The sequence below is a fragment of the Tamandua tetradactyla genome, chromosome 23 (genome assembly GCF_023851605.1).
Source record: "Tamandua tetradactyla isolate mTamTet1 chromosome 23, mTamTet1.pri, whole genome shotgun sequence".
Classification (NCBI taxonomy): Eukaryota; Metazoa; Chordata; class Mammalia; order Pilosa; family Myrmecophagidae; genus Tamandua; species Tamandua tetradactyla.
Window position 1 is genome coordinate 16,998,977 of NC_135349.1, and position 26,812 is coordinate 17,025,788.

General features: G+C 36.6%; 1 protein-coding gene across 1 annotated transcript in view; it reads right to left on the reverse strand.

Annotated features, from left to right (window-relative positions):
- Positions 1 to 4,375: 4,375 nt before the first annotated feature.
- The window catches only part of LOC143667150 (S-adenosyl-L-methionine-dependent tRNA 4-demethylwyosine synthase TYW1), a 275,466-nt gene continuing 253,029 nt past the window's right edge, over positions 4,376 to 26,812 (reverse strand). The window contains exons 15-16 of the mRNA XM_077141012.1: positions 22,802 to 22,969; positions 4,376 to 5,043 (exon numbers count right to left, since the gene is read on the reverse strand). Coding sequence (XP_076997127.1) covers positions 4,822 to 5,043; positions 22,802 to 22,969 — 390 coding nt within the window. The 3' untranslated portion in view covers positions 4,376 to 4,821. The remainder of the gene's footprint in view (positions 5,044 to 22,801; positions 22,970 to 26,812) is intronic.

Genomic DNA, 26,812 nt, shown 5'->3' on the forward strand with positions numbered 1-26,812 from the left:
ACAAAGGACAGGTTAAGCCTACCTAAGACTAGGCCTACGAGCCACCCACAAGAAAATCTCTTTTGTTGCTCAGATGTGGCCTCTCTCTCTCAGCCAATATGACAAGCAAACTCACTGCCCTTCCCCTCTCTAAATGGGACATGACTCCCAGGGGTGTGGACCTTCCCAGCAATGAGGGATAGAAATCCTAGAATGAGCTGGGACTCAGCACCAAGGGATTGAGAAAATCTTCTTGACCGAAAGGAGGAAGAGCGAAATGAGACAAAATAAAGTGTCAATGGCTGAGAGATTCCAGAGTTGACAGGTTATCCTGGAGGTTATTCTTATGCATAAATAGATATCACCTTTTTAGTTAAGGTGTAACAGAGAGGCTGGAGGGAACTGCCTGAAAATGTAGAGCTGTGTTCCAGTAGCCAAGTTTCTTGCAGATGATTGTATAAATGATACAGCTTTCTCAATGTGTCTGTGTGATTGTAAAAACCTTGTGTCTGACGATTCTTTTATCTACCTTATGGACAGATGAGTAAAACATATGTATTAAAAATAATTAACAATAAGGGGAACAAATGTTAAAATAAATTGAGTAGATTGAAAAAAAAAAGATGGGCAGGTTTTAGGATAATGAGTACAATGGCTCCAGATGATGTAATTAGAGGTGATTTAATTGAGTATGTGCAGATTGATTACATACTGAGTCACAGAACATATGTAAGAGAATGGCAGCCTTAATATGATGGTGCACATGATTTTAAGTATTTAATGATGCAGAGGTGAGTTATATAGGTTAAAGTCTACGCTACTTTGCATGTCAGGTGGGCCCATTTTGGTTAGATCTAGCTTCGGTTATCAAGATAACTTTGGACTTAGGGTGGGTTAGTTCTGGGCTGATCGAAGACCCTTCATTAATAAACATTAGGGGCTGTCTTTAGTGATCACAAGACTCTAAAGTAGAAAAAACAGATTAAACAGGTACAAATGAAGTCATAAGGTTTACAATTACAAGAGCACAAGATAAAGCCTATACAATCATTATCAGATTATCAAGGCAGTTGGATTACAGCTCAAAGATTTCAGGTATTTCCCTCTGTCTACTCCAGTATACCAGAAAGCAAAAAGTAATATCTATATAATGATTCAGCAATCATAATCATCCCTGAATTCTTAACTTCTTGGTTAAAATATTTGGTTGAAAAAAAAGTTACGGGATAGCCCAGAGCCCTGCAAATTCTGCCTCTCACCTCAACCTGCACAGCAGACCCCAAGGCCCTTTCCAACAACTGGCTGCCCAGTTAACTGTCCTGTTCAGGAACTCATGTGTAGGCCTCTTAGCATGAACTCATGGATTTTGATACTCCATTGAACTCTAACATGTCTTCCCATCTTTCTTCAAACACCACAAGCACTTCTGAGTTTCAGTGAGAGCCTGCCTCACTGACCCAGCCTACCACCATGTCTCTGTTACAAATCATCAGAACAGGAACAAAATGATGATCTAGTCTCTTCCTTAGGTCTTACTTTCTAGGGAAACTGTCAGGGAACAAATTTCCCTTTAAGGGAATCATTTGGTCATTCTGTATAAAGAGTAGCCATAGGAAATAAGAAGACACCCACTCCAGTAGGCTCATTTATAGATAATGGAGGGAAAGAATATGACCACTGAATGTCAATTGTGATACCAATAGAAAATCACCGTAAGAAAGTGCCTAAGAGTCAGAATCACAATAAAACCTCATATCATACAGGCAGACAAGCACTGCCACTCATGAGGCAACTAAAAGTCTCTTAGGTATAAAGCACTGGATGAACATGGGTCTCTGTAGAAATTCCTTTTAATTGTTTTCTCAACAATGAGTCATGGACTGAACCAGTTATTCTGTGTTTTAGGTATTTATGGGGAAATTTTGGGCAGGCATAATATTGGAAGTTTATGTGGCATACACCTGATTGACCTTCCAAAACCCATTTCCAGTGTGCCTGTGGCTGCCTGGCGCACTGCGTTTCCCAGCCTGCCTTGCAGATTGTGCAAGCACATGGCTAAGATGTTACATGAGAAAGTGAACAGAGTATGTGGACTTGCTTATTAGGAACTGTCACCTGGCTTTTCTCCTTTCTATTTCCCATGATCTGGAACATGTGCCAGTAACCCAGTTGTTTTTTTTTTTTTTTTTTGCATGGGCGGGTTCAGGGACTCAAACCCGGTCTCTGGCATAACCCAGTTTTGATAGTGCAGTGAAGACAATGCCCGAGTGGATGACAGAACAATAGAGAAGAAAGAACAAACCAGTTGGGACCTTTTATCTCCAAACCACGAGGCAAGAGACAAATTTCTACCTTATTTTGAACCTATCTGGGGATCTCTTGTCACCATAATTTAACTTCTACCTTAACTATACTAATCCAGGGTGCTACTGGTATTTAGTAGACGAAGGTCCGAATACCATTTAGAGACATGTGGTATAATTCTGGCAACAACAAAAAAAAAATTGTAGAAATTACATGACTTTCTAGTGTCCTTTCAGATTAAGCTCACCACATATAGAAATCAGTAGTATTTTAGTAAATAACATTAAAAAGTTTTGGTAGTATGCAAAAGTCAATAACATAAGATAAAGTCATCAGGGAGTGTAAAGCCTTTTCAGGGAATTTAGAGACTACCTCTACATTACCAAATAAAAAACAAAAATGCCACACAATCTATTTAATGTATTACAGTATTTCCAACAATATATTTTGGTTGAAAAGGCTTTCATTAAAGAGTACCACTACTGTAAAGCAGTGAAAATAATCACAAAGAAGTTATAGTTATTTGAGAAGCCTCTTTTAAGCTTTACAACAAATATGATCAAATATTGGAGACTTGTTACAGGAAGGAATTTTGTTGAATTTCATTAATGTTTAAAATTTTTTCCGATCTCATATATTTTAAAAAATTGTATACAATAAGAAATCCACATAGTAAAACTTACATATTGACATTCTTTCCTTTGAGGTTCCTGCTGTTTTTCATTCTCAGAGGTCTGCCACACCATTTTTTGATAGAATCTTGAATTACTGTTTCTATTTTCCATTCTCTATCCTTGGTGTCTATTCAAGGACATGATCTCCAAGCACTTTTTATATACTAAAGATTGGACACAAGCTTGAAGAGACAGTGGGTTAGAGACAGTAGGTATGATTTCCATGATACCCTGTCACTAAACCATCCCAGGTGACAACAGAAAGAAGTGTTTTGACCCTTCCTCTTACAAATAAACACTAAGTAGGTTAAGTAAATTATATTATCTATGAATATATTTTCTTTACGCTAGTAAAGAATAGAGGGTGATATGAAACAGCTGATAGATGAAGAGTAGGTGAGTCTAATAAGGCTGAGAATGACAGGACTAGAACCATCTTTAAAATAAGCATGCATTTGTAAATCTTGACAAATAAACATACAAACATAAAATAAGCATGGAAAATAAAACTGGTGGGTGATGGAGAAGTTTTGAAGTGGATGGTAGTAACAGCAGCACAATAATGGGCAGGTAAGGAACACCACGGAATTGTATACTGGTTAAAAAGGGAAATTGTACCTCGCATGTGATATATTACCAGAACAAGAATTAAAAACAACAACAACAACAAACATAGAACTTATAACACAAAGAGTGAACTCTAATGAAAGTTATGGACTATACTGTTAATAATATGATTATAACGATATTGTTTTATCAGTTTTGACAAAGGTACCACATTAATACAAATGTTAACAGTAGGGGAAATTCTGTGAACGTGTATATGGGAACTCAGTATTTGCTGCATGATTTTTCTGTTAAATCTAATAGCAAACTAAAAAAGAAAAGAAAATTAGTGCTCCAAGTCTGTACAAAAGATTATTTTATTAACTGCATTTTTAGGATAAAGGAATCTTAAAAGAACTATGAAAACTTTCAAAGAAAAAAACAATTGAGTGTATAATGATGTGTTCAATTAGACAAAACTGAACCTTAGAGAACATCCGGTGTAAAGATGGAGACCTGTTATGTTTAGTGATCAGACACCTTCATACTGACTTTTTTTTAAACAAAAAGCAAAGTACACTCATTCCTTTAAGGTTTGTTTGTGAGAGGAGCTATTCATGCCATCATATGGCAATTTCTCTTATCAAAGAAAGTTTTTTATTCTAGTCCATCTATTGCCTTGTATGGTAATTTGTATCAGAACAGAATGGAATCTAGTGTAGTTTAGAGCCAATTCCATTTCACAAAGAGTTGGTACTAAACAAAAAGTTAAAGTAAAAGCAACCTATGCAATATCCAAACACAACTGAGAATTGTGACAACTTAAATGTTTCAGAAGGTGCTACATTAAGATATAAAAAAGAGACTGTTCATAAAAGGGAGCATTTATTTCAGGGAAATACAATTCAATTCCCAGGAGGAGATGCTCCACAAAAACCAACGACCCAGCAGGAGGAAGAAGGGAAAATATTCATTTCTCACATAATACTCTCATGAATAGCATTCCAGAAAGCCTTACTAATAACTGACAAATTCTAAGAATGATTGTGTGTGCTTCCTCCCAAGAAGAATTTTCCACTCAGAAGTAAAATCAGGAAAGAGACTAAGTTCTGGAATGATACACTGAGCCTGAGTCCTACGAACTCAGATTGTAGATGCCATCTCCCCGCTCCATGTACAGGACTCGTGTACCCATGTTTTGCCTTAGCATCTCTTTTATAGGAAACAGAATTTGTCCTTGAAAAAAATCACAGTGGAGTCTGAGAGCTGTCTGAGACCATTCAGTTTTAGTCCTTCAGAATTCTGAAGTAAGATCATCTCAACATCCAGAAGTATGCTTTGATTTGTTCTTTCTCTGATATCTTGTATCCTTGGGATCAAAGCCTCTTTCACTGGCACCAAACAATGCCCAGTGAGGAGTTTTGGCCATATAATCCTTTGAGCTGAAAGTTTTTGATCCACCGCTATTTTCATATTCTTGGATGAGTTCCTGGAAGCAGTTATAATCAATCCACGTCCACCATTCTCCATCAATCTTAAACTGGAAAGAAAAAAAAATTATCAAGTCAGAAGCAAAAGGTCATAATAGCACAAAAATGGTAAAAAGGAATGAAGTGCTGCTACACACTACATTATGGTTGAACCTTGAAAACAAAATGCTAAGTGAAAGATGCCAGACACAAAAGCCACAGAATGAATGATTACATTTATATGAAATGTCCAGAATAAGCAAATTCATGTTGACAAAAGGCAGATCAGTGGTTGTCAGGGAATGGGGGTGAAGGCATTAAGGAGTGGCTGCTTAATGGGTGTGGGGTTTCCTTTCAGGGTGATAAAAGTGTTTTGGAATACACAGAGGTAATGATCACACAACCCTGTGAATGTACTAAATGCCACTGAACTAACTGTCTGCTTAATTTTAACTTATTTTATTGTGAAAAATAACATATATACAAAAAGCTATAAATTTCCAAGTATATTTTTCATTTTTTCTTTTAGCTGCTCCAAGACACTGGAGACCAAAAGAAACATCAATATATTGATTCAGCAGGCATATTCATTTGTTAAATCCTATTTTCTCTATTATACTCTTCCTTCTTTTTTTCTCTTTTGTGCAAAAATAACACACATATATGAAAGCAATAAATTTCAAAGTACAATGCAACAATTAGTTGTAGAACAGATTTCAGAGTTTGGTATGGGTTACAATTCCACAATTTTAGGTTTTTATTTCTAGCTGCTCTAAGGTACTGGAGACTAAAAGAGATATCAATATACAGATTCAGCACTCATACTCATTTGTTAAACCTGACCTTCTCTGTATAATTCAACCATCACCTTTGATCTTTCTCCCACTTTTTAGGGGTATCTGGGCTATGGCCATTCTAACTTTTTCATGTTGGAAAGGGTTATCGATAATATGGGATGGGGGATGGAACTAGTTGATGTTCTAGAAAGGCTGGCCCCTCTGCATTCAGGACTTATCTGGTCCAGGGATCCATCTGGAGGTTGCAGGTTTCTGGAAAGTGAGCCTAGTGTATGAAACCTTTGTAGAATCTCATATAATTTCCCTAGGTATTCTTTAGGATTGGCGGGAATGGTTTTGATTAAGTTTGGCAAGTTATGATAGGTAACAATGTCTAACTGAAGCTTACATTAGAGTGACCTCCATAGTAGCCTCTCGATTCTATTTGAACTCCCTTAGCCTCTGGTAACTTGTTACACTTCTTTTCCCCCTTTTGGTCAGGAGGGCATTACTGATCCCATGGTGCCTGGGCCAGACTCATCCCTGGGAGTCATCTCCCACACTGCCAGGGAGACTTTCATCCCTAGATGTCATGTCCCATTTTGGGGGGAGGGCAATGATTTCACTTGCAGAGTTGGGCTTAGAGTGAGAGAGAAAGGCCACATCTGAGCAACAAAAGAGGTCCTCCAGAGGTGACTCTTAGGCATACCTACAGGTAGGCTAAGCTTCTCCCCTACATGCATAAGCTTCACAAGAACAAGCCTGAATATCAAGGGTTTGGACTATTGATTTGGGTGTCCCTAATGTTTCACATTAGGGGTTTCCCTGGTAGTAAAGTTTAATAGTTTCATATTGTTTCTCCTAACCCTTAAGGGGCTTGCCAATATTTTTTGATTATCTGCTTAATATATTTTAGGATATATCCAGGCATTACATGAAGTTTTACAGGATTAAAGGCTCTCATCTTATTCTGGGCTCCCTGTGTTTGAACTGTTTAAATTATCTATCCAGTCAGGATGAGTTAGATTATGTGCTACTGAAAATCTAGGTTCTGGACAGAATAAACCTTTCTTTGGTCTCAAAGAGTAGGTAAAGTTCTAAAATACAAGCACTGTCTTTTTTACTCCTGCATTCTGAATTACCTTAATCCTGATCTGTTGGCTTTGTTTTTATCACTAAATACCAGTTTATAAAAACAGCCCATGAAAATCCAGAAATAACAATTACCACTCCAGACTAAATATGACTGCTATAAGATGTCTGCTTAATTTTAAAAAACATCTTTATTGTGAAATATATCTGCAAAAAAGTGATAATTTTCAAAGTACTTTTTAATAAGTAGATACAGAGTAAATTTAAGCTATAGTTCCACAATTTCAGGTATTTCCTTCTTGCTGTTCTAAGACACTGGAGACTAACAAGATATATCAATATATGATTCAGTAGTCGCATTCATTTGTTAAATCCTATCTTCTCTGTTACAACTTCTCCCTCTTATTTGATCCTTCTCCCAATCTTTAGGGATATTTGGGCAATGACCATTCTAACTTCTTCATGTTGAAAAGAGGTGTTCACATTATGGGGCTGGGGGATGCAACTGGTTGATGTTCTTGGAGAGACTGGTAGCTCGGGTTTCAGGGCTTAGCTCACATAAGAACATTCTGGAGATTTTAGGTTTCTGAATAGTAAACTTACTGAGCAAAACTTTTATAAAGTCTCAGACACAGCCCTGGGTATTCTGTTGGGGCTTAGCATATGGTGGCAATTTCCAATATTTAGCTGAACCTTGTATAAGAGTAATCTCCAGAACAGCCTCTTGACTCCATTTGAAATCTCTTAGCCACTGAAACCTTATTTTCTCATACAAAATGGTTAATTTTATATGTAAATTTAAGCTAAAAGATAAAAAATAAGCCTGATCTTTTCTCCCTATCATGTTAAAAGAAAATTCTTTATGTTCCAGATCTACTTCCATATCAAAGCAATATGTAATCAAAGGGGAGTTTTTTTCTCTTGGGAATGCTGCCATGCTGGACCTAGAGGGCCTCACTGCTGAGTGAAGAATATTTGCTGGAACTGGAAGTCAGTTTTATCTTGAACAATATCATTTACAGAGATTTACATTTTTTTGGCATGTGTTCACAGCCAAGCTACTCCTAATTCCTCTTATTGCCACATTTCGTCTAATATGAATTTTCATGGTTGTCTTAGCAGCACTCAGTGGAATCCTTTTTGTAATTAAATTTCGCTTGAGTTATTGGTGAAGCTTTAATCAATAATTTCTAATTCTGGGATGCTAAATAAATGACTCAAACTAGCCTTTTTAGTCTAATGTGGATATACTATCTGGTCAGACAAAAGCATGGTTAAGAATTCCAATTAAGTAAAGGGAAATAATCTGATTTGTATTATTTTAAGAAGATTCCTTCTTAAAAATCACTGTTGAATGTTGACTGAGAATGAAGGAAACAAAGTAAGTTGAGGATGCACTGAAGGAACGATTAAATGAACTGTGAAGGCTTTTAATTCAAAACATCTGCTTGGCATTCATTTGTGTAATTATGTAACTAATACAATGATACTTGATTTATAAACAGACTAGCTTTTCTATTATGCTACTGCCTTTTAAAAGGAATAGTCAGAGAATGAAAGTTTATTAATTTAAATTTTAAAACCATGGGAGTGGAATTGGAGGATAGAAGAGAAAGCTAAGAAAAATAAAATTGAGAATATTCCCTAGAATACACAGTAAAAAAAGATGGGAAGATAGAAAATAGGAGAGAAAAGATAAAACCTGAAAGACTAGTTCAAAAAACACAATTTCTAAATAAACGTGTTCTAGAAAGAAATGAGAAAAAAATAGGAGGAAGAAATCTTCCATGAAATAATTCTGGAAAAAAATTCACCAGTGAAAGACATGCATTTCCAAACTAAAGAGGAAGAAAACACACTGCGGTATTTCACAGTACAGTTTCAAAACAATGGAGACAAACAGACCACCTAAGGAGGGGAAACAATTACATACAAAAAGGATCAAGAATCAGAATGCCTTCAGAGTTCTAAACCTCTGCATTGAAGTTAAGGCAGTGGGTTCTGACCTCACAAGGAAAAAGTTTCCAAGACAGAATTCTTTATCTAGTGAAACTATCAATCAAGTGTATAGGGAGAACATAGACTTTTTTAGACTTTTAAGGCCTCAGTAAATGTACCAAACAGATACCCTTTCTCAAGAAACTACTGGAAGATGTGTTCCACCTAAATACAGGAATAAATAAAAAAGAGACCTAAGATCCCCAAAATAAGAGATCCTACTTAGGAGAGAGCTGAAGAAGCTCCCAAGAGGACAGCTGACAACCAGGGGCAGAGGGAGCCCCCTCAAAGTGAATGGGTCAGAAATTGTCTCTAGAAAGATGGCCTTTAAAAAGATGAAACTGATAGGAAACCCAACATAGCTAAAAGTCCGAGAAGAGAGATAAATGATGGCTGAGAATCTGGGATTGAATTAAAAGACACAGAAATCTGAACAAAAATAAAATAAGATATTATTAAGCCAAAGAAACCAAAAGGTTGCATATGACTCTGCTGTGAACAGTGTCTATGTAGTCATAATAATGTGAAAAAGAACAATAATGTAGATTAAATAAAACTATGGTTACATGTATTGGGAATGTGGGGGAATGGAACAGGTGTGATGGGTAAAGCTGGAAGACAGTTTAATCTTCTTCCATAATCAGAAATGAAGAGTAAATAAACACAATTAAAAAAAAATAGGAGGAACATAAAAATGTTTTCTAGAAATACTGAAATAAATAATAGAAGAATCACCAGAAAGGGTGAAAAGAGTTGTAATTTGAGAGTGGGAAAGGAGGCATAGGGTGAGGGATGGTAAAAGGAACTGCCATTTTTTATAATAAACTTTGATTCTTTAAACTCACTCATTTATAATTTTGAGTAAATGAAAAGAAAATAAATTAAATATTACCATATCTATTGAAGAAAAGAAAAAATATATTAACAACCTAAGCCAAAAAACATGGGGTGGTGGGAAGGAGAAGACTGGCACAAAAAGGGTCAAGACAAATACTTACGAAGTATCATACTGTGTACTAATCACTGGGTTTGGTCCTCTATCACGTGTGATCCACATAGCAAACACGTGTGTTGTGATCACCATTTTTAAAACATGGACAAAACTCTAAAAAAGCTATGAAACGTGCTGAAGGTCATATGAAGGGCCAAGATCCAAATTCAAGGATGCTGGTGAGCCCATGGCTTTTCTTTACACTATCCCACACTCTTAGTTTTCACACCAGAAAACAAAAGAACTAATATTACTCACGTCTTTCCCAAGGCGTACCTTGGGGGAAGAGTACAAAGTGGAATTTTACCCAAACACTGAGTCCAGGGAAAACAGGTTAGGTTGAGAAATCCCCCACCTATTGTGTTACCTGTCAAGGAGGCTTTATCTCCTTAGCTTGACTAAACTGCAGAGAGGCCTCTCCTTATCTCTGGGCCCTGGACCTCCCTCATTTTAGTCCTTACAGAATTCAGATAGAACATGTCCTACCTGACCTCAACAGCAAACTCAGGAAATTACATCATGTAATTGACCCACGTTACTGCATAACCTTCCTTAACATCAGCCAAAGTTTTTTCATCAACTTACTCTAATCCTTACAAGCTCCCTTGCCACTTACAGGCACACTTCAGAGATATTGTGGTTTGGTTCCAGACAGATGCAATGAAGCAAATATTGCAATAAAGTGAGTCACATGGAATTTTTGGTTTCCCAGTGCAAATAAAAGTAAGGTTTACATGATATTACTGATTATTAAGTATATGATAGCATTTTGTATTAAAAAAATGTATGTGCCTACCTTAGTTAAAAAATATTTTATTACTAAAAAATGCTAAACATCATCTAAGGCTTCAGTGAGTTGTAATCATTTTGCTGGTGGAGTGTCTTAACTCAATGTTGATGGCTGATAACTGATCAGGGTGATGGTTGCTGAAGGCTGGGGTGGCTGTGGCAATTTCTTAAAATAAGATAACAGTGAAGCTGCTATACTGATTGACTCTTCCTTTCATGAAAGATTTCTCCATAGCAGGTGAACCTGTTTGATAGTATTTTACCCACAGAACTTCCTTGAAAATTAGTCAATCCTCTCAAATCCTGCCACCACTTAGTCAACTAAGTTTATGTAATATTTTAAATATCTGTTGCAATTTCAACTGATGTTCATAGCATGTTCACTAGGAATAGATTCTATCTCAAGAAACAACTTTGCTCAGCCATGAGAAGCAACTCCACATCCATTTAAGTTTTATCATGTGATTGTAGCAATTCAGTTAAATCTTTAGTCTCCACTTCTAATTCTAGTTCTATTGCTATTCCCACCAAATCTGCAATTACTTCCTCCACTGAAGTTTTGAACCCCTCAAAGTCATTCACAAAAGCTGGAGTCAATTTCTTCCAAACTCCTGTGAATGCTGATATTTTGACCTCCTCCCATGAATCACAAATGATCTTAATGGCATCTAGAAAGGTGAATCCTTTCCAGAAGGTTTTAGATATATTTTGCCCAGATCTATCAGAGGAATCACACTATCTTTGACAGCTATAGCTTTATGAAATGTATTTCTTAAATAGTAAGACTTGAGAGTTAAAATGACCCCTTGATTCATGGGCTACAGAATGGATGTTGTGTTAGCAGGCATGAAAAGAACATTAATCTCACTGTACATCTCCATCAGAGCTCTTGGGTAACCAGATGCATAGTCAATGAGCAGTTATAATTTAAAAGGAATCTTTTTTTTTTGAGCACTAGCCTCAATAGTGGGCTTCAAATATTTAGTAAACCATGTTGTAAACAGATGTGCTGTCACCCAGGCTTTGTTGTTCTAGTTAGAGCGCACAGGCAGATTAGATTTAGCATCATTCTTAGGACCCTAGGATTTCCAGAATGGTAAGTGAGCACTGGCTAGTGAGAGTCACCAGCTGCATTAACCTCTAATAAGAGAGTCAGCCTGTCCTTTGAAGCATTGAAGCCAGGCATTGATTTCTCCTTGCTAGCTATGAAAGTCCTAGAAGATATCTTCTTCCAATAGGTGTTTTGTTTATACTGTAAATCTGTTGTTCAGTGTAGCCACTACCTTCATCAATTACCTAAGGTAGACAATTTCTTCTAGACAACTTCCTGCATCTTCTATAGCAGCACTTGCTGCTTTGCCTTTCCCTTCTATGTTATGGAGATGGCTTCTTTCCTTAAATGTCATAAACCAACCTCTGTTAGCTTCAAACTTTTCTTCTGCAGCTTCCTCACCTCTTTCATCCTTCATAGAATTGAAGAGAATTAGGGCCTTGCTCTGGATTATGCTTTGGCTTAAAGCATTGTTTGGGGCTGGAATGATCTATCCAGACAACTAAAATTTTCTCCCTATCAGCAATAAAGCTGCTTCGCTTTCTTATTCATGTGTTCACTGGAATAATATTTTTAATTTTCTTCAAGAACTTTTCCCTTACATTCACAACTTGGTTAGCTGTTTGGCACAAGAAATTTCAGCCTCTCTCGGTTTTCAACATGCCTTCTCCACTAAACTTATTTCTAGCTTTTGATTTAAAGTGAGAAACATGCAAATCTTCCTTTCACTTACACTTAGAAGCCATTGTGGAGTTATTAATTGGCCTAATAGCAATATCATCGTGTGTCAGGGACTAAAGAGGCCTATGAGGAAGAAAGATGGGGAACCTGTCTGTTGGTGGAGCAGTCAAGAGTATACACAACATTAAGTTCACTGTCTAACATGGGTGCAGTTCATGGCACCCCAAAACAATTACAATTGTAACATCAAAGATCACTGATAACAGCTTACCATAACAGATATAATATTAATCAAAGAGTCTGAAATACTGAGAGAATTACCAACATGACACAGAAACATGAAAGGAGGACATGCTGTTGGAAAAATGGCAATAACAGACTTACTTTAAGGGGTTGTCTGAAACCCTTAATTTGTAAAAAACACAACATCTGCAAAATCCAATAAAATTAAGTGCAATAAAATAAGGTAGGCCTGTAATTCAGATTTCACTCTGACTTCTCTTTCCTATTGCAATAGTCCTTTTGCTCCTTGTAATGACTCTTTTTAATGAAGTCTCTTCTTACGAAGTCTAGATTTAAATTTTTGATCTTCTTCCTTGAGCATGCAAAGAGAGTTTTTATCCCTCGACTTTATGTACAATAATGCTAAGTTAACACTCTGTATAATCGATCTAAAAACTATAGAAAGCAGCCTATATATTCCAAATTCTTACTCACTTAGAATTTTCTCAGCTTAAAGCCTAAACAGTGAGCACACTGAGGAGAAGCAAGATGTCTATTCATTATTTCTCTACCCCAGTATGGTACAAGAGAGACTGTCTGCTCCAAAGGAGATGCAGGGAAACCAAAGGCTTTATATACAGAATTCTAAAGTCCACTTGCTCTGAACTACACTGATGTGTGGACTGTTTCTGTTTTGTTCACAGTCTTCATTCCTTTTGGCAAAATGACAATTTAAAAACATAAAAATGCCATAGTGAAAGATATTTCTCCCATTGTGTCATCTGATTCCTAATAAATAATATAGGTGAGCAGGGAGCTTTAGATGAGGAATTGACCTCCTATTGATTTCAAGTGTAATTTCCTACTAGATTCATCAATATAGATCCACAGCTACTGCAAACTCAAAATGTCACAAAAATTCTTAGCATTTGGCCTGCTCCATCATGCTTTACTTTGCTCAAAGTTGTTCCAGCTTTTAAATGATAAATTCTGTGTCCGCTGAAAAAGTTTTAGCAATCCAAAGCACTCATATTTCTATACATCTAACAGTTAAAATAAGATGGAAATCCTGCATATGAGCTGAAAAGTAGTGTAGTGGTTTGAGGCTATATACACTAAAGAAAGACATATTTTAAAATCTAATCCAAGGCGGGCCACAGATCAGCAGGCAGAGTTCTCGCCTGCCATGCTGGAGACTCGAGTTTGATTCCCAGTGCCTGCCCATGCCAAAAAAAAAAAAATCTAATCCATTCCTGTGGGTATGAACATATTGTTAAGTAGAACATTTTGATGAGGCTATTTCAGTTTAGGTATGACCCATCCTGAAAAGACTCATTCAGGATGGGTCTTTTTTTTTCTTTTTTATTGTGAAAAATAACATACGTACAAAAAAGCAACAAATTTCCAAGCACACTGCAAAATTAGTTGCAGAATAAGTTTTAGAGTTTGGTATGGGTTGCAGGTTCCAAAATTTTAGGTTTTTCCTTCTAGCTGCTCCATAACACTGGAGACTAAAAGAAATATCAATATAATGATTCAGCAGTCTTACTCATTTGTTCAATCCTATCTTCTCTGTTATAACTCTACTTTCTCCTTTGATCTTTCTCCCAATCTTTAGGGTTATTTGGACTATGCCCATTCTATCTTTTTCATGTTGGAAAGGGCTGTTGATAATATGGGATAGGGGTATGGAACTAGATGATGTTCTGGAGAGGGTGGTCCCTCTGGGTTTCAGGACTTATCTGGCCTAGGGACCTATCTGGAGGTTGCAGGTTTCTAGAAAGTAAGAAAGATTACTTCTGGAAAGAAAGAAAGTAATTTCCTTCTGGAAAGAAATCACAGAACCTTTGTAGAATCTCAGATTGAGCCCTAGTATTCTTTAGGGTTGAAAGGAATGGTTTTGGTTGGGGTTTGGCAAACCATGATAAGCAGCAATATCTAGCTTAGGATGGGTTTTAATCCTCCTACTAGAGTCCCTTAAAAAGAGAATAAATACAGAGAGAGAGAAAAAGCCAATGGAAGCAAGAGGCTGAAATCAATGAGACCCAAGAGAGAAGAGAGAGACCAGCAGACTCTACCACATACCTTCCCATGTGCAGAGGAGCCAAGGATTTCCAGCAGCTGGTCTTCAGGAAGAAAGCATCACCCTGATGATGCCTTGATTTGGCTATTTTTCTGGTCTCAAACTGTAAGCTAATAAATTCCCACTGTTTAAGCCAAACCATTTCATGATATCTGCATTAAGCAGCCTAGGAAACTAAGAAAGGAGCAAACTCGGAGCCATTTGCTAACCTCACTACTGGAAGCATTTTGCAAAAATATTCTTTCACATGATAGTACAATATACTTTATTAAAAAAATCAGATGGCCAGCAACAAAACCGACATTTATTAAGAGCTTACTCTGGGCAAGGTACTGTGCTAATGTTTTATATACTTCCCTTCATTTAGCCATCACAATAATCCTATAAAACAGACGATACTGGCAGACTGCAGACAAAAAAAAAAAAAAAAGAGAAATGGTGAAGCTAGGATTTGAAAACAAATATACCAGATTTAAAATTTCAAATATAATGGGCAAAATGAAATGATACAAAAAATGTAAAAGAATACAGAGTAACAAAAAAATCTGAACAGACTGTTTTTGTACTCTTAAGAAGGGCTTTTTATCCCCCTCCTTAAATTTTTTTATTTTGAAATAATTTCAAGCTTACAGGTCAGTTGCAAAAATAATACAAAACCCATACAGAGAACTCCAATATACTTTCCCAAAGAAAACCAGATCTACCAATTTTAACATATGGTCACATTTATCTTATCACACTGTCTTTTGTCAACCATCTATTTTCTAAACATTTGTGAGTAGGTTGCAGACATCATGCTCCTTGAACATACAGTACTTCCTTGCACATTTCCTAAAAACAAGGATGTTCACTTCTATAACTACTTTATAGGTTAGTCTATAGTCCAATTTTTTCATATATCCCTACAATGTCTCTTTGGGCCTTTTATCCTCCACTATTAGACCCAGTTCAGGATCATGTATTGCATTTAATCATCACTGTCTCTTTAATTGCTCTTTTTTTTAAATTTTGGAAACATATCAATATAAATGTTCCCATCACAACTGCTCCCAAGCATATAGCTCAGTGGAATAAACTACATTTACAATGCTGTGTGCTACCTTCACCCAAGAAAGGCCTTTATGGGATCTTCGTATCAGTTACTATTTTCTACTTGGGTCTTCCAAACACAGAGTCATACACAGAGTCAAACATAGAGCCAAAAAATTGGGAGAGGACTGGTGAAAGGAAGGAAGAGAGGCTTCCTGACTACTGAAGAAGCCACCAGACTACTTCATAGTCCCCAATAATATGCTACTTGGGTAGGAGGAGAGGAAGGCCAGAAACAGTTTCAGGCAGAGGTGACTGTTACAATTAAAAAAAAAGGTGCTAATGATGAATATGCAACTATGTGATGATATTGTGAATTGCTGAGTGTATGTGTTGGGAATGTTTGTGTTTCTTGTAATTTTTTTTTAATTAATAAAAAAAATTTAAAAAAAAAGGTGCTACAGTAGCACTCTTTGAACTTCCCAGATTATAAATTTTGTTCTTGTCTGTAGGATCTACAAGCGTATTGTTTGTTCTTTGGGTAGGAGAAAGCAAAGACCTTACAGACAGAATTGGAAGTACACAGGGTACCCAGGACGAGAAGGCTGAGCAGAGTTGTGGCTCTCTTCTGAGTTTAGTAGTGATAATAAGTAGGACTCACAGAACAATGGCTACCTGGGGAACCACTTTGAGAGACAAAACTACAACGAGATTGGATTCTAGATATATCCAAATGCAATTAGAAAACATTTCTCGGGAAAATCAATTTCCTCAGTTTCAATCCTAATCTTCAATTTTGTTGGAGTAGAGCTAAGTCCTCTTAGCAGTGTCTCCAAAATGCCAATTTGCTCTGACATTTCTCTGAAAGTAATTGCTGGGAGCGATTAGGCCTCTGATAAGGATGTGTTCCACAAGTACCATAGAAAAACATTCAGTCAGCGGGTTTTGTTAAGAGAACACTGCGCAAAACCTCAGTGGGAGACAAACTATTCCCTTCTTATGCCAAGAGGGGAAGGCATGGGGAGGTGACAGATCTTCATTTCCTTCCTTTACAGATTGCAAATTTATATATCCAAGAGGGATGCCTCTATGATCAGTGCTTGATTACTCACAAGGTCTCCAATTTGGCAAAAATCTGTCTTGGATAAATCAGGGAAACTAGACTGTTGCTTGATGAGCTGGGCTAGGGAAGTCTGCACCTTGCTTCCAATTGACACTTCTCTTTCCCTATATGTCAACCATGTAGTAACTGAGGGTCAGTATAATGTGGTAGTTCAAACTAGACTTCGTATTTTGAAAGATTGGGACTGAATTCTAGCTGTGCCTTATACATCCCTTGGAATATGGGGAAAATAGTACTTACGATTCATGAGATTGTTATAAGGATTAAATGAATTAATGCTTGCACACCACTCATCACAGTGACTCTAATAAATGTTATTGGTTATGGAGGTTATCAGCAAGCAGACTTCCAATCTAAAGAATGAGACCAGAAATCTTATCACTGATAAATATACTAGAAGACAATCAAAAGACTATGTCAGAAGACAACAGAATATTATCTTCAATGTTCTAAGAAGAAATAATCTGAATTTAGATTTTTTTTTACTCTGATATCCTATCATTCAAGAGTGAAAGTTAAATAAAGACATTTCGGGGTGGGGGGTGAGAAAGAATAAATTTACTACTCATAGATGTACAATGTAAAAAACTCCTATAGTATTAATGAAGTAACACTTCAGTAAGAAGGAAACTGAATTCAGCATGCTCACCTGGGACAAGAAACAAAGGTGAATCATGAAAATGGTACATAAGTGGATACATCTAAGCAAGCATCAATTCCAGTAAAGAGTATTAGAAAGACCTTAACATGTATGCACCTAACAGCACTACATCAATATATATGAGGCAAAAAGTGATAGAAGTACAAGGAGAAAAAGAGAAATACAGTATTGCAGTTGGAGACATCAACAGTCTATCAGCAACTGACAGATCAAGCAGGACATGGCTGACCTGAACAAGATCATTAGTCAACATGACCTTATTGACATTTACAGAATACTTTATCCAATAACAACAGAGCACACATTCTTCTCAAGCTCACATGGAACTATTTCTCAAGATAGACTACATTCTGGGCCATTAAATACAATTGAACACATTTAAATGAATAGAAATTATGCAAAGTATGTTCTCAGGCAACAATGAAATTAAAATAGAATTAGTGACAGAGAGATAACTACAAAATTGCAAAATATGTGGAAAGTAAACAATACACTACTAAAAACAAATGGACCAAAGAAGAATTCTGAGGAAAAATTTTAAAAATATTTTAAACTAAATGAAAATTTAACATCAAAATCTGTGGGGTACAGCAAAAAGCAGCTCTTAGAGGGCAATTTACAGCAATATGTGCACATATTAGAAAAAAAGAAAGATCTAAAATCAATAACCTTAGCTTCCACCTTAGGACACTAGAAGAGAATGGCAATATAAGCCTAAAGATAGCAAAAGAAAAGAAATAATAAAAATCAGAGCAGAACTCAGTGAAACTGAAAACAGGAAAACAATACAGAAAAAAATCAAAGAACCCCAAAGCTAGGTCTTTCAAAAGATACATAAAAATTCAGGCTGACAAAAAGAGAAAGGAAGCAGGAAAGAAGTGTGTGGAAGAGAGGAGAGAGGGGGAGAGGAAGAAAGGAAGAGGTGGGGGAAGGGGAAGGTAGGGGAGAGGGGTCACCACTGCTAATCCCATGGATGTTAAAAGGAAAGCAAATGAATATACACAGCTCTATGCTGACAAATTTGATAACTTAGATGAAGTAGGCCAGTTTCTTGAAAGACACAAACTACCAAAACACACACAAGGAGAAACAGAAATTTATTTAATAATTCTACTAAACAAATGAAATCAATAATCAATTATCTTCCAAAAGAGAACAAACTAGTCCATCAGGGTTTCACTGGTGAATTCTACTAAACATTTAAGAAATTCTCCACAATCCTTTCCAGAAAACAGAAGAAGAGAGAACACTTCCTAACTCATTCTATGAGGCCAAAATTACCCCAATATCAAAACCAAATAAAGACAGTACAAGAAAGGACATACAAATTATCTCTCATAAACTTATATGCAAAAAATACTCAAAAAAATGTTAGCAGATCAAACTGAACAATGTGTACAAAGAAATATACACCATGACTAAGTGGGATTTATATCAGGTATTCAAGACTGTTTCAACTTTTTAAAAAATCACTTAAATAATCTGCCATATCAATAGGGTAAAGAATAATAATCATATGATCACATCAATAGATCCATTTAGCATCTGACATAATCCAAAATACGCATTCATGATAAAAACTCTCCACAAACAGGAATAGAGGGAAACTTACTCAAATTGATAAAGAATATCTACAAAAAACCTACAGCTAACATCATAGTTAATGGTGAAAAACTGGATGCTTTCTCACTAAGACTGGCGCAAGGCAAGGATGTCCCCTCTCACTACTCCTATTCAACATTATACATGTAGAGGAACAATTAATGCAATAAGACACGAAAGTAAAACATAAACAGATTAGGAAGGAAAAAATAAAATTTGTTTGCAGATTACAAGATTACCTAGGCAAAAATCCCAAAGAATTGACAAAGGAAAAAAAAAAAGAAGCAAAATACAAACTCCTGGAACTAATAAGAGATTCTAGCAAGGTCGCAGGATACAAGGCTGATATACATTAGTCAACTGCTTTCCTACATAACAGAAATGAACAATAAGAATTTGAAATTAAAATACAATTTTTAATAGCACTCCCAAAATAAAATATTTAGGTATAAATCTAACAAACTATGTGCATGATCTGTGTAAGGGCAACTATAAACTCTGATCAAAGAAATAAAAGATCTAAATAATGGAGGGATATTCCACATTCTTGATCAGAAGACTCAATATTAGGATGTCAGTTTTTCACAATTTGATCTATAGATTCAGTGCAATCCAATCAAAATCACATCAAGTTATTTTGTAGATACCAACGAAGTGCTTTTAAAGTTCATACAGAAAGACAAGAGATCTAAAATAGACAACACAATACTGAAAAAGAAGAACAAAATTGGAGAACTGACAGTACCCAACTTAAAGGCTTACAATAAAGCTAAAGTAATTCACACAAAAATATAGTAATAGAGATAAATTCCAAAGACTAGACACATAGATCAATGAAACAGCAGAAAGCCAACAAATGGGGCCACACAAATATAGTCAACTGATCTTTGACAAAGAAGCAAAGGCAATTCAATGGAAAAAGAATATTCTTTGCAATAAACTGCGATAGAATGATTGGATGTCAATATATAAAAATAAATAAATAAACAAGCCTAGATATAGACCTTACAAGATCTTATACCTTTCATAAAAATTAACTCAAAATGAATCATAAACTTATGTGTAAAATATAAAGCTGTAAACCTTTTTTAAAGACAATATAGGAGGTAATTTAGGTAACTGAGTTTTGTTGTGAGTTCTAGAGACAAAACCAAAAGTACAATCCATGAAAGAAAAATTTGCAAGTTGAATTTCATTAAAATTTTACACTTCTCCTCTAAGACAGAATTATGAGAATGAAAAGCAAGCCACAGTCTGGAAAAAAAATTTTAAAAACATAATAAAGGACTTATATCCAAAATGTATAAAGATTCCTTAAAGCTCACCAATAAGAAAATAACCTAATTAAAAAGTAAACTAAAGATCTCAAAAACATCTCACCAAAGAAGATATAAAAATGGCAAGAAGCATATGACAAGATGCTTAACATCATTTACCAACAGGGAATTGCAAATTAAAACAACAATGAGATAAAACTATATCCCTATTAAAAACCAAAATACTAATAATACCCAATGTTGACAAGGATGTGGAGTAACAGGAACTCATTCATTGCTAGTGGGAAAGCAAAATTGTACAGACACTTTGAAAGACCATCACTAAGCTAAACATAGTCTTACCACATGTTCCAGCAATCAATATTCTAGGTATTTATCCAACTGATTTGAAAAATTATGTTCACATGAGAACCTGCATGCAAATGTTTATAGTCGCTTTGTTCAGAATCACCAAAAACTGCAAGCAACCAAGATGTCCTTCAATAAGTGACTAGAAAAATCATGGTACATTTATACAATGGAACATTATTCACCAATAAAGAGAAATGAGTATCAAGGCACCAAAAGACATGCAGGAACCTTAAAGGCACATTGCTAAATGAAAGATGCCAGTCTGATAAAGCTACATACTGTATGACTCCAATCATACAACATCCTAAAAAAGGCAAAACTATATAAACAGTAAAAAGTACAGTGATTGCCAGGCTTTTGGTGGTGAGTGGATGAAAAGTTGAAGTCCGGAAGATTTTTAGGACAATAAATTCTGTGATGGTGAAGTCATGACATTATCCATTTGTGAAAACCCATAGCACAAAGAGTAAATCTTCATGTAGGAATGCAGAATGTAATAAGAATCTAATTGCTTTACAAATGCATGATACAACCTCACTGAAGGGGATGGGGACAAAAGATGTTACCTAAGTAACTCTGGAAGTGAGTGGAGTCCGTAAGACTTTTTTAATAGAGTTGTTTTCCATCGGGGGTACATGTTGACAGTTCTGATACTGCTACATGTGGTATGCTTGAGTTGAACAAATGTAATGAGTAAATGGAAGATGGGTGTTGAGTGCCGGGTTAGACTGGGAATTTACAGATAAGCAAGGAGAGGAAGTTCTTTTTTAGTGTAATATAGATACACATGGTTATATAGAGAAATACTTATAGATAGATGTTTATACATGGGTTGGTAACACATATTTTCCTCTGTCAGCTGAGTGGCCCTAAAAGAAAGACACCTCAGTAGCAATGAGCATACCTTTGTCCAGATCTTGGTTTCTAATATTTCTCTCTAGCAAAAAGAACAATGGCTCCTAAGAAAAGGACAGGCATCTTTTACTTTCTCTTCTAGGTCCCCTTGACTCTCAGCTTCTGGCCGACCCATTTTGGCTTCTCTCTCTCTCTGGCGGTCTCTAGTAACAGGATTAAGAACCATCCTGACTCAATTAGACCACACCTTAACTAAAGTAACCTCATCAGTTTGCAGGCTGACAGGATCAAAGTCACATTTAAGCTGACTAAGTGGAGAACTAGACTGTACCACCTCATTCCTCCTGCCTCCTCCAAAGCACAGAGGTCCACTCTCCTCTTGTAGATTGCCTCCTGTGAGCAACTGTACTCATCTTTTCCTTGTCCCTTCAGCTCAATCTTTGAGCTAAAATATGATTGCTCATCTATTTTAATGTGAATCTGTTTGTCCTTCCTTAAAGCCAGAGTCACACACTGAAGTTTCTACATCCTTCTGTTCTCCTGAACTCTATGAGCCTCTTGCCAACAGCAGAAACTCATTCATCTAAACACAGAAAGCATCACACTAAATGACAAAACTGTTCCACAGAGATTTTTAGAAGTAATCACCCATTTTGAAAAACATACCACTATAATAATTAAAGAGTAATTTGCACATGGTACAGCATATGGCAATGGCAAGTTCATGTACTGCAAATGACTACAGAAAATGGACAGGGTAATAGAGATTAAAATGGACTCCGCCAGAGGCTATTTCATGGATGAAAATCTTACAGGTTTCATGCAGGAGGTCATCAAAGGTCATCTAAATCTACATTTCTTCTTACAGCTGGAAACACTCATACAGAGGGGTTATTAATATTTTTTAGCTTTTCCCTGTCATTCAAAGAGCAGACTAGAAGTTATTACAGGGGTGTTTTGTTTTTGTTTTTGTTCCTGTCTTAGCATGCATCTTTCTTACAAGTGACAAATCAAAAGCACTTGAAGATTTCTAGGGGAAAGCAAGAAGATAAGCAATTTCACCCAGAAAAGAAAGCTTACGAGTCCAGAAGATAGAATTCAGGGCTTTCTTAATATTTGTTCCAGGAAAGGTAGAAAACAAAGCAGATATTCATTATAACAAGGTTAAGGAGTAAATAAAGAGAAAAGACAAGAAAAAAGCAGTCAGAATGAGGGTGAGAGAAGAATGCATATTTGAGCTAGACTTACCTTTTTGTGTGCGATCAGGAGGCAATTGGAATGTTCATGTTCACAGGCAACATCATAGTCTGGGATGAGAGCCACCAGCTCCTGGACAAAATGAACCACTTCCTCATGCCAGGGCACATTGGCCATGGTCAGAGTGCTTGCTGAACTTTCTCCACAGTAGGTAACACCCTGTGGAAACATTACAGCAGCTAGAGGTTATTACAAACCCCAACCTTGGATATCACAGTAAGAATTTAAGGCCCAGAGAGGCTTCTAAGAAGTCATCCAATCTAATCCACGTTTCAAAGTAAAGAAAGCAATACAAAGACTATAAAATTTGCTCTGGCATTTGTACAAGTAGTTAGTGACAGAGACTGCACAGGTGCTGCCAGGCTGATGGATTTTCATTCTAGGACAGGGCTGGAGCTCCTGTACCAGTACTCTGTGCTGTATCGTGATACACGCACAGTAATGCATTTCAGTCAACACCATTATTTATTCTCCCATTCAAATCCTTTTGTGTACTATAATAGATTAGTTCTCAAGGAATTATAATCCCCAAGCACAATAATGGGCATAGTTGGCACCTATAAAAATAGCTGGCTAACTGATTCACTGGCAAAATCAGGGAAGTTCCATTTTCCAGCATGAATTAGCTTGAGGTTAGAACACTCTTTCTGTAAAGTGCCAGAGAGGGATCCTTTTGAACGGTTCTTAAAGACAACACCTTGCATTATAATTTCTATATAGATAAATTTTAATACAGAATCATGCCAAAAGGGAAATACATTTCCCATACTCTCTCACACACACAAACACATATCTCACCTCTATAGAAATACCTATCACGTATAACTGCAGTAAGATAAACTGGCTTCTAACTCTTCTGAACTTGACCTGACAGTCCAGGCATCTAAGAACCAAGGGTTTCATAACTAAGTTCTCTATTTGGTAAATTACATAATGACAAATGATTAATGATTAATTTTATAATAATAACATCTTAACTCTTTGGGCTCTTAAATATCCCCAAATCAAACTTTCTTGGCAACTAGCTGGCATTTACTAAAAATCCTTCCTCTAAGCAGGAAAAAACTAAAATGAAAAGATATATGCATCTTTCTGTCTCTGTCTCTTTCACACACATACACACACAGACACAGACTGGAGGGGGTAAAATGACACTAAAGAAAAATCCAGAAATGAGCACTGCAGAGTAACCTGAACCTACAGATGGCAAAGTTGGGTCTTTGGCAAAGACTCAAATGAGCTCTCCAAAATGCTCTCCCCCAGATGTCTGTTCAAAAAGAATATTGGTATACTAAAATAAGATGCCTTTGCTGAACATAAACTATAGGCTACCCAACTTAATTATAATAAATAATAGAATCTTCTCTGTTCGCCTAAGGATTTTATAAAATTCATTAAAATGAGTTTTAGGTGAATTTTAAAAAGCATATGGTACTATAGTTCAAAAAAAATTTTAAGAAAATATGGCTGAAAATTTGTGATAAACTTACCCAAATGCATAAAAAAATGACAATAACTTCTCGATAGGTCAAATGAGTCATAACAATGTGCTTTTTTTCCATTTAAAAACTGCTTATTTTGCATGAAATATACAAACAACTATTTAAATAGTAGCTAATTCAAAGGAATTCATTTTTAATAGCATTTAAAAAGCTAGCTCACCTAAGCACAGAGGCTTAAGGTAAAATATTATATGTGTGACAATGACTTCTGAAGATATTTTAATATCTTTTATTCAGTAATAATAAAGCACAAAACATTGAATTGAAATTTGGTTTGGAAGTGGAATGGCAGAATGAAGGCCTTCACATGATACTTTTCCTTACATTCATATGATGCTTTAGAGGGTACAAAGCATTTTTACATAAATATTCTCAAGTCAGCCAAACAAAAAGCCTCAGGAGGTACAGGGCATCCTCCTGAATCACCCGCAGAGCAGGGGCCTTCAGAATGGCAGAAGGGCTGGGGCAGAAGATGGCCTCAGTGAATTCTCTATGGAATCACCTCCCTGAACTCCCTCACCTGGTTTGGCTCTGTGATACCTCACTCCCTGGAGCGCTCTCCTTTGCTTCAACTACTTCACTTCATCCTATATTCTAGCCTACTGATCACTTGCTCTTACTTTATTCCTGAGCATGGTTGACCCTTAATGATCTAAAAGTGTTTAATTTTCTCCACATATAAGAGCTGCCATCTTCTCATCCCATCTGTCCTCTTCCATTTACCACCAGGTACATGTCTTTCCCCTACAACTTTGAAAAAAGAATAACCTCAGGAAAACAGGTGGGTCCAAGGTGGCAACAGAGAAGTGGAGTAATTTATTCCAGAATCTACAGATTGACAGTAAGAAGTGGACCCAAAGGAAGTTCTCCCAAAACAGAACCATTTACACATCTTCAGGTTTGCAGTGAAGACTGAAACTGACGTGGTGTCAACCAAGTGACAGAGGAGCCCCACTGCTCTAGGGGACAGGGACAGTGGTCCTTCCTTACTGGATGCTTGGAAAGTTGCCTTGGGAGTCAAGGTCTACAGGGAGGGTGGTATCACAGCAGTTTTACTATTTGATATTCTACTCAAACTGACAGGGTGTCAAAGACTCCTGATACTGTTTTTGTCCCCTATAGTTTGGTGATAAAAGAAATTATTGATTTCACGACTTTTCTCAGTAATATACTCTGAACAAGTCACTCCTTTCTCCTAAAAATGCTTCAATAATTCCTCAAAGGAAAAAGCCCAAGCTTCTTAGCCTGGCTCAACAAGCTTTCTTTGCCTGCCTCGCTAGCCTGTTGTAACAACAAATATTTGCTAGCCCTTGCCTTTGTCCACACTCACATGGTCTCTAGAAGTGGACTGGCTCTTTCGGCCTCTAGACTTCACCTGGCTAAATCCCCATCATCTCTTAAATCTCTGCTCAGAAACCTCTATTCCTCTGTGCCGGTTTGAAATTGTTCTATACCCAAGAAAAGTCATGTTCTTTACTCCTGTTTCAATATTTTTGAGTGGGTTCTTTTTGATTAACTTGTTTCCATGGAGATGCAACCCACCCAACAGTAGGTGGGATATTTTGATTAGGTGGTTTCCAAGAAAATGTGTCTCCATCCATTCAAGGTGGGTTGCTTTGACTACTGGAGTCCTTTAAGAGGGAACCATTTTGGAAAATGCTTCAGAGCTGATACAGGTAGAGATCTTTGGAGATGCAGAAAGAAAACACCCCTGGGGAAGCTGTTTTAAATGAGAAGCCAGGAGAGAAAGCTAGCAGATATGGCCATGTATCTTCCCAGCTGACAGAAAAACTCTGAACATCACTGGCCCTTTTTTGTTTTTCATTTTTAAACAGTTTCATTTGTACATCACACAATCCAACCTAAGTAAACAGATATGCCTTTACCATATAATCAATATGAAGACTTTTCCTTTTCTTCCACAAAGAATCCAAACCCCTCCCCCATGCCCCCCACTTGCTGACATTTAGTTTTGAATTATGCTTTCGTTACAGTCAGTGAAAGCATATTACAATGTTACTGTTGACTACAGACCCTAGCTTTCACTAATTGTACCTTTTCCCGTATACCATCTTATTTTCCACACCTTGCAATGTTGACATGCATTTGTTCTCCCTCACACAAAAACGTTTTTTTATTTGTACTTTAATCACCATCATTGTCCACTCTAGACATACCTAAGTTATACTAGCTCAGCCTTTATCCTCTTTCTTTCTGTCTGGTTTCATGAAGGGATCCTAGCCCTTCTCCTTCTATTATACTCACATTCAGTTTCATTCAGTGTACTTATATTATTGTGCTACAATCAGAATATTATGCTATTCATTTCTGCATTTTTACAATCAGTCCTGCTGTACAATCTGTATTCCTTCAGCACCAAATGCTATGCTGAGACCTAAGTTTGCAAGATGTATCCGGCAAGGATTGAGGGCTGCGACCGTCACAATGGGAACAGCAAGACAGCTTCCAGTCACTGATCAAGGAATGGTGACTAAGCACT